General features: G+C 28.5%; 1 protein-coding gene across 2 annotated transcripts in view; it reads left to right on the top strand.

The window, feature by feature from the left end:
* The first annotated feature begins 2,631 nt into the window (after positions 1-2,631).
* LOC123290584 (mitogen-activated protein kinase kinase kinase 4) overlaps positions 2,632-9,925 on the top strand; it is a 111,569-nt gene continuing 104,275 nt past the window's right edge. The window contains exon 1 of one of the 2 annotated variants that reach the window (XM_044870826.1): positions 2,632-2,825. In XM_044870826.1, the coding sequence (XP_044726761.1) occupies positions 2,758-2,825 (68 nt within the window). In that variant the 5' untranslated portion in view covers positions 2,632-2,757. Of the gene's footprint in view, positions 2,826-3,001; positions 3,142-9,925 lie in introns of those variants that run through there. The other variant, XM_044870829.1, reaches the window with a different exon arrangement.

Here is a 9,925-nt window from a genome sequence, read left to right as displayed (position 1 = left end):
AAATTTTTTTATATCGAGAAAAAAGCTAATTCTTCATCTAAAATTTTAAATAATTTATTCATAATACAAAATTCGAAGAGGAACAATAAAAAAATATTTTTGTGTATGTAAGAAACTAGACATTACTTATTTATCTCACAAAAACCTATTCGACCTTAACCCAAAAGAATTGCGTTATTCTTGAAAAAAATTGACACCCAAAATTTTCATATAATCCTCCTTCATTCCTTAATAACCATATGATGTCTCAAATAATTTTCGTTGAGTCTTTAATGAATAGGTACTACCTACTATCGACAATTTTTTCAGATTTCCATATTACATGGCTTAAGAATTAGAAATGGATGCACAATTTTTGCGTCTTTTGAAGCTTCACTTCTAACAATATTCATTTGAATAGAAAAGTTATTTGAAACTTCTATAAATAACTATTCTAAAATAACTTTTCACGATATAAAAACGATATACTTCTTATCAAAATTGAATTACATACTTAAATGGCGAAATTATAAGGGTTCGTAAAGAAACTACTATTCATTTTAAAAGGGACCATGTTCTTGAGCTCTTATTTTGTATTTCTATAAAATATGATAATCCCAAAGATATTGTAATAGTACATAATCCATATCTTATTTATGCACAAATTTTCACGAAATTGAATATTCAGCTTTTGAAAACAGGTAGCTGTATATAGATAGCTATCGGATGATAGATATCCATCTGTTTTTGCTTGTAAATATTATAGACAAAGGATATATTTGAATGAATATCTAGCAACTCTTACAGCTTATGCCAAACCACCCAGTAGGTATACAAATCTGCGTCTAGATGTCAGCACATATGACTGGAAAAATAGTTTCAATTCAATAACATTTTTATGTATTTTATAATATATGCTACCGATATGTATTGCCTATTGCATATCCTTGAATAAAGTTACAATAAGTAGGATTCAGTTTCAAAAAATGTTTTAAAAATAGAGTTTAAAGCATGGTTGCGAGAAGGTAGTTTTTAGTACTTAGTATGTTTGCAGGAATTTTTGACAGAAGATTCTGTCATGCTCTTAGATTATAGCCTTATTTTATTAAACATAAAAAGCAAGTTCTTTTTAAAAAATCATTGTATACTTGAATTCGACTGAATACTTTGTATACTTGAAACTCAATAAATATGTGTATTCCTCTCAACTAGGTCAGGTTTCATTTCTAATCTAGCCAATGAACTCGAGCTAAATTTGTAGTCGTTTTTTGAATATGAGAGCTGCAATAAATAAATTACAACAAATAAAAACATCATAATCTGATTTGATTTGATTAATTTATTAGTTCTGGCTATAAATACTATGGTCAAAAAAATCTTAAAGTTTGCTTTCAGTCACTTCTAATTAGCGTATTGATTGGAAACTGAAATATGTGTAGTTCGGATGATAATATAAAATTATGGTAAGCGCATCCCCGACATCATAACAGAAATTAAAAAATAAAGTAGGTTTAATTAAAAATTATACTTTTAAACTAAAATAACTTGCTTTTATTGAAATATGATCTAAGAAGTAAGCATCACTTAACGTCTTGACAAAGGCCCACCAAACGGAAAGTACCCATGTACGTTTAGCAACTTTCGTTGCACAATACTGAAGGTATGTTATTGTGTGCAAACGGTTTATGTCATACAAATAACAGAACCGTTTAATATTCAACAAAATTAAACAGTAATGATGTGTAGTGAATCAAGAAAAACTAATTTTTCTATTTTTCTCAGAGGTTGCGTCAATGCTTTTTAGAGCAATATATTTGAAGAGTTTTTCAAGGCCTACGTTTGAATGCAGAAAATACAACTTTCTCTTTTTTCATTAATTTTTCGATTTTAAATTAAGCCAAAGATTGTTGGTTTTATAATAATATGTTTGTTGCTTTCGTTCTACCTATTACGACTTAACAGATAAAAAAATCACTAATTTTTAAATTTATATAATTCAATGTGGCTTTTTGAGCACTGTATAAAGCCTTAGTTTTGCTTCATGAAAATTGTAAAATTTGTACTATGGTACAAATTACTATTACCGACTATTTTTTTCATTTTCCGCTTGAAAAAAATTGATAAACCATTACCCCTAATGTTATCCATATATATTCCTAAGTTTTGATGCCCACATCGAATTTTTTTAAATCAACTGAACCCTCTATGTTCATAAAATGCAAACCATAATCCACCACAAAGACTAAACATTTTATTATCTAAAATAATTTTGTGTTATCTATTTTACAGGTATTTAAGATTAGAGAAATATTTTTTCGCATTGTGAAATGTAAATAATATTTAATTCTGCACTGAAAAATTTATTTTGAATTAAAATAAAACTAAAACATAAAAGATTTCAAAAACCATAACCTCACATTTACATACTCATCCTATGATTCTTCTTTAATAATTCTATAGAAGTACAATACACTTTGCATTTAATAAAGAATTAGTAATGATAAATACTCAGGATTATCAAGTACTGCTAATTAAAGCAATTTAAATATTATCAATAAAATTAATTTTAAATAGATTATTGAATAGTAGGAGGAAAAAAATTATCAAATATCCAGTTGGTATTTTGATATTAATTCTGTGTTTTGTTTTCATTCCACCACAAATTGCGTGACGTAGTCAGGAAACTTCACAGTGTTGACATTGAAATATGAATTAATTTACCGGGGTTTCATATTTTCATATTATAAGCTCACATTTTCCTAATAAAAAATAGTAAAAATGGAGAAAAATCATTTGCTATACGAAAATTTAAAAATTTTGATGAACTTGGGATCGGACGATGAAAGGTAAATATTACGCAATAATTTAATTTAATTACATTTTTTTTTCTAAGTATAATGTGTTTGATTCTTTTAAATATTTTTAAGAAAAATTTTTTGAATTTTTCTATTTAAATTTTGTGTGACGCGACCTTTGGCCTGTGTAAATTTTTATAAAATTTTTTATATCTGAGTGGAGTGGATAATTCTTTGTAATCTATATTTTCACACTAGTATTGAAAAAAGTTGTACCTATATTATAACACTTATTGTTGTTTGGTTTAACATGTGATAAAAGTGTGCTAAAAATTATGGAATATATTCTAGGAAAATATTGGAAAAGGTAATTTTTATTTTATTTTATTTGTACTAAAAACAAAGTGTTAAAAAATTTTTTCGTGCAGTTGAAGTGTTAAAAAAATACTAAAGCAAACTTAGTAACAATTAAGTGCGTTTTTTTTTAAAATGTAAATGAAGTGTTTTTAAACAAACTTATTTATAATATAATTAGTGATGAAAAGTGGAAAATTATGTTATAAAAATTAAAATTTTAAGGTCAATTTTCTCATAGAAACTAAATTATAAATTTTTTGTCTGTAGTGTATGTAGTTTTTTAATTTTTCATGAGTGATTATATAACGTCTTTAGGTTTAAAACCCGGATTAAAACAATGTGTCAAACTTTAGTTTATTTTTTAAATTTATTTTCTATAAAATTCTATTTGTGCGACTGACTTGCATATTTTTGTAATCATTTTTTTTAAAGTGATAAATTTTATATGTCATGTGCAAATTTTTTTAAATATAAGCATAAAAAAGAGGAAGTGTGATTATTTAGAGAAAGTTTTTTATGTTTTAAATTATTTTTATTATTTGGGAAATTTACAATTATTTAACTTAAATAATAATAAGCGTAGTAACATGATTAACCGAACTGTTGAGAGGTCAATGATATCTTTGTATACTTAGTTACGTACATGCATACCTACCATACCTACATGCCTTAAAATTATTTTATCAATGTCAGCCAGCAACCACTAAATGTAGTTAGTAATTATTTTCCAACATAACATCATAGTCATTATGTAATTCCGCAAACAATAATAATGCAGACCCTTCCAGAGTTATTAGGATTTCCATTTAATTCTTGCTTTAATTAATTGGAAATAGATAGTAAAGTGATACATCTGCTAGAATATCTAAGCTTTTCTTAAAACAATAATACCCAAATAAATTATTGCATCTTGAATGATGTTCAAACGGTAAACTTTGCTATGAAGCTAGGTCCCTTATAAAAAACTTTATTGCATTTTGCCTCTTTAGAAATCCGAAATAAGAAATAAATAGAGTCCTCATAGAAGTCTATAGGTTAAAGCTTTATATCATTTAGATTGCGCCCTTAGAATTTAAGTGGATTAAGAAGTATCAGTCAACTCTTGTAGCTCAGTTGGTTAAGGCGTAACCAATTCCTGCGGTATGCCTAGGATAGCGGGTTCGGTTCTCGCCATCACAACAAAAATTAATTTAATTAATAGTTGCTATGCGCTGGTGTAGTTCATGGAATATGCATGAAGAAGGTGCACTCAGGCTCTGAAAATAATTGAGGAGCTGATAAATGAAATTATAAAAAAAAGGTGGTAAAACACATATGGTATCACAATGGGCTCTATAGCTTAAGTGTGTCCTTCGTGGACAGCCAATATAACCTAACCTAAACTAACCTAAGAATTATCAGTTGCACCGCTTGAGAACAAGGAAGCCACTTAATGGGACTACATCCATGACTGAATGATACCAGAGAAGTACGAGATATTCTTGCCATTGAAATTAAGCAATAAAGATAAGTTGAATTGCATAAATATTTCTAAAATACCTGGTTAATTCGCAACAAGATTGGCCTAACTGATCACTGATCAGTAATTTCTTAATTCATGGAATACTTACCTCGATTTTAGATGACGTTCATAACCTTTGACAATTTTATTTGTAGCTAGTTACCTTTGTGTCAATGGTAAAGCGATAAGCCAATTTATTCGCTCGGATTTATTTATATAAGTTTTTGTATTTTATTTTATAATTTTGTATGCAGTTTTTTTGGTGAAGACTGTGAGAAGACTTTTGCTTAAAAATAATATTTTCCAGAAGCTTTCGTTACTAAACTGATTACGTAAATAAGAACGGCGGTGCATTAAAAAATCAAGTACCTATTTCTTTTGCCAGGTAGGGAATCCTAAACACTAACTGACGGATGCTGATAGCAATTTAATTAATATTAAACATATGAAATCGATTAACAACTATTTTTCTAGATGCGTGTAGTTAATTTTTTAAACACATTAAATGTATAGAGCTTTTATGTTTAAAGTTTGATGTTTATAAAAGCTTCACGTAAAATGCAATAAATAGATTGACCTTCATCTTACAGTTGATTGACTTCAATAAACATGTTGTTCTCAGTAATGCATGCGAACGGAATATGAGCTTTATCATATAAGAGAGAATGTAAAAAATTTATATAAATAAAAGCCAATACATTATTAGCTTTATTATTAGGTATAAAGCTACTGTAAATTTTTTAGAATTAGTTGCAACAAGTCAAAAATTTGTGTGGACGTATTCCTTCTGCATCCAGCAAATTTTATAATTGCCCCCTAACTTAAAATAGGTACTCTAGTACTCTATTAAAGAAATAATCGACTATCCATTACTGTCGATGTTTTTGTGACACTCTACAAGGTCCGAAAATTTCAAATTTCTGGGTGCCGAACTACGGATGCGTTACTTGTTTAGTAACGGACAGTAGTCAATAGAAAATGTAAAATAAAAACAAGTGAAAACAAACAATTGACTGAGTTAATTGTTGAAATATCATGTATAGACTGTGTTGATTACTCTGTCACATTACACATACATACATGTCACACATATATAACTGATATTTCCATACAATACATACTATATAATTTGCGCTCTCACGGGTAAACAGTGATGTTTACGAGAAAATGTTTCAAACGAAAGTTATTTATTTTTTTATAAGGACCATTTTTTATATTTAAACTTTTGTTCTATCTCTAACGGTTTACAAGATGGGTTATACGGATCTAAGACTCAATTGGCCTATGTTGCCCATTTACGAACTCGACCTCATTTTTATGTCCTGAGCACGCTGTAAAAATTTCAGCTTGACATCATTTTTCGTTTTTGAGTTATCGTGCTGACAGACACATGGATAGACAACCGAAAATGGACTAATTGGGTGATATTATAAACACATTTTGTTCATAGCATCAATATTTTTAAGCGTTACAAACTTGGGACTAAACTTAATATACTATGATATATTTCGTATGTACCTGGTATAACAATTCTGAATTTTTCATAAAAATTCTTCATTGCGATATATGTTTTGAGATTGCAGTCTCTTCTTCATGGCAAAATTATGAATACTGAAAATTATAATTTTTAATTATAAATTAGACCTATACGTATAACAAACATTTTGTTGCATTCAAAAATCAAATATTCGGTAAATAAATTAATTGCAAAGTCAAAAATAGTTACAGAAAATAAAAAATGTTACAAAAAGCTTACATAATTATACAAAAATAATTTTAATACAATAACTATAAAATTAAAATGATTAAAATATAACCAATATTATACAAATATGTGTATATAGACAAAACTAATCCCAACCACACATTATGCCGACAAATTAATTATTGAAAAAAAAAAATAAGAAACCGGGAACTTCGAAAATTCAGTTGGTCGGATTTAATTAAATTCGGAATTAATTTTAAACGACCAACTGGATTTTCAAAATTTTCCATTGTTTAATCTCTTTGCTAATCGATAATTTGAGACTGTAATCTCGAAAAAATTGTCGCAAATAAATAACTTGACCGAAAAATTCAAAAACATTTGTTATTTTATATTTAAAATGGATTTGTGTCAAGTATCGACCCAATAGTATTGGAGATTCTATTATGTATGCAAGAAATTAGACATTCATCAATATTAAGCTGGTGGGCAGCTCTCTCAATCTCCCTTTCCCAGTGCAGTTAGACTACCTAAGGACTATCACACAAATGTTAATAACAAATAAATGTACGCTATCTTTATGCCTATTATTCATTATTGATCCATATTGAATAAAGTTATTAGTGCTTTAATAGTAAAATTATGAAAGTTAAAAGTTTTTATACCCTTGAAAAAATCGATTTATTTATCAACAAAATTATTTTGATAAAATCTAACTTAAATAAAACTTAAAGGAATTAACGCTGAATGAGACCTTCGGTTAAAGCTTGAGTCTTAGATTTTGGACCAAGCCTTGGTATTTTGCTTTTGTCCAAGCTTGCTTTATTAATACGAGTAAAATAAATAAAGTTTCGTCCCAAGTTTGTAACGCTTAAAAATATTGATGCTACGAAAAAAATTTTGTATTAATTAGGTGTTCATAGAATCACCTAATTAATCCATTTCCGGTTGTCCGTCCGTCCATCTGTGGACACGATAACTCAAAAACGAAAAAATATATCGAGCTGATATTTTTACAGCGTACTCAGGACGTAAAAAGTGAGGTCAAGTTCGTAAATGAGCATCATAGGTCAATTGGGTCTTGGGTCCGTAGGACCCATCTTGTAAACCGTTAGAGATAGAACAAAAGTTTAAATGTAAAAAATGTCCCTTATAAAAAAATAAAAGCTTTTGTTTGAAACATTTTTTTGTAAACATCACTGTTTACCCACGAGGGCGTTAATTAGGTGCAAATTTTATAGTATGTATTAATATATAGGAATATCAGTTGTGTGTGTGTCTATTTAAAAGTGAATATCTTTTGTTATTTACGTGACGTCAAAAAAACAAACGATTGCGCATCAACAGTCTATACATGGTATTTCAACAATTAACTCAGTCAATTGTTTGTTTTCACTTGTTTGGTAATACAAATTTGTCATATTTAAGTGGTTCTAGAACTAAAAAGAAAATTAAAAGGAAAAAATAGTTTCAGTCATAATCCTATTTGATTGCTTGGAGGACAATCGAATAAATATTCATAATCTTACAAAGACCCGGGCGCAGTTCTTCCAAGGCATCATACAAACCTTACTCAATAGGGTATTAACGTTAGTCAAAAATAAATCATGAAATTTGAAAAAAGTTAAAATTTATGTAAAAATATACTTAAATATTCTGATTTCGAGTCATAAAAGCACATTTTTCTTTTAAAATATTAAAATTAAAAATCGTAATTTTTAAACTGTATATCACGTGACCTAAAACGCGGGTAAGCCCTGCTGTGATGTCATAGCGGTATGAGTCATAGACCATCAGTTAGTTCAGTGTAGACAGCTGGGTATAATATATCTATAGATAATAAGTATTTATATTTATTATAATCAGGTGTCTATGAATATATCTGTCAAACTTATTTGTGTTATTTCGTATAGTGATACCCATATTACGTCATCAAATTGGATGCCCGCGTTTTTGACTTTAAAAAAGGTTTAAAATTTAATTTAAGTTTTTGGCAAGAAAGCGTGTGTATTTTTCCAATATAAATTTTTGGTGGCTTTTTTTTAGCAAAATCAACATTTTGAAGTACTTTTTCAAAAATAGTGGAATTGTAATAAATTCCTGGTAAAAAAATAATTATCAAAAAAAAAAGAAAAAAACGAAAACTTTCCTGTCATTAAATGCCCAAATGTTTTGGTAAAAAAATTACTATTTTAGCTATTTAAAAAAAAATTATTTCACATTTACAAGTTTAAAAAAATGTACTCACTATGTTATGTCAATGAAAAGTAAAACCCAACGTTAAAATAGCGGCGTTTTTATATACGGGTGAGGCTGCCTCTTTGCCTGTGGTAGTTTTTACGCATACCCATGGAATATGAAATATCTTAGTCATTGAATACTTATTTTTTATACCATGTATATATGAAATATACATAGTATATTAAGTTTAGTCCCAAGCTTGTAACGCTTAAAAATATTGATGCTACGAAAAAATTTTTGGTATAGATGTTCATAGAATCACTTAATTAATCCATTTCCGGTTGTCTGCCCGTCTGTCTGTCAACACAATTACTCAAAAACAAAAAGAGATAATCAAGCTGAAATTTTTATAGCGTACTCAGGACGTAAAAAGTGAGGTCGAGTTCGTAAATGAGAAATATAGGTCAATTGGGTCTTAGGTCGGTAGGACCCATCTTGTAAACCGTTAGAGATAGAATAAAAGTTTAAATGTAAAAAATGTTCCTTATAAAAAATTAAACAACTTTTGTTCTAAACATTTTTTGTAAGCATCACTGTTTACCCACGAGGGCGCTAATTAGGTGCAAAATATATAGCATGTTTTAGCAAATGGGAATATCAGCTATGTGTGTGTGGCTATTTAAAAGTGGATATCTTTTTTTATTTATGTGACGTCAAAAAACAAACAATTGCGTCATCAACACTGTCTATACATGGTATTTCAACAATTAACTCAGTCAATTGTTTGTTTTCACTTGTTTTAAATGTGGGTTATCATAAGGATCCGAGTCAAAACCCGTGCTACTACCTAACGGAAAGTTTTAGAAGGTAGTATATTTAATAAATAGGTTTGTCTACTTAGATTTAGGTTGCGGGTTCGAATCCAGGCAATGGCAGTCTGATCAATTATAATTAAGGAGGCCGTAGATTGAAAACACCGTCGTCGCTTGGATAAGAACAAAGTAACCGACTCCACCCACATCTTAAATTTAATTGTATTCGGATGTAGTTTAAATAAATAAATATTAAAAATAATGAGGTGGGTGGCCTCTGTTATCGTATATGTCTGAAGAACGGAAATTAAACCCCATTATTATTATTACTATCTTTAGTATAATTTTGCATACATTCCGCATTCATTGCGCAATATAGAGTTCCAAAATGGCCTAAAGGTCTTTAACTATTAGCACAAAAATTGTGAGAAACATTGCAGCAAAAGTACATTTAATATGGATCTTATAGAAATGTTAATAATTTTTCCTAATCTAGGATAATATTTTTTTCTTTACAAATAATAACTTGAAATTCACGTGGTGTATCCACGTGTTTTCTGCAATATCTCTTATACATTAATGAACTAAAGATTAT

This window comes from Chrysoperla carnea, chromosome 1 (genome assembly GCF_905475395.1).
Source record: "Chrysoperla carnea chromosome 1, inChrCarn1.1, whole genome shotgun sequence".
Lineage (NCBI taxonomy): Eukaryota > Metazoa > Arthropoda > Insecta > Neuroptera > Chrysopidae > Chrysoperla > Chrysoperla carnea.
This window is presented reverse-complemented; position numbering and strand designations above follow the sequence as displayed.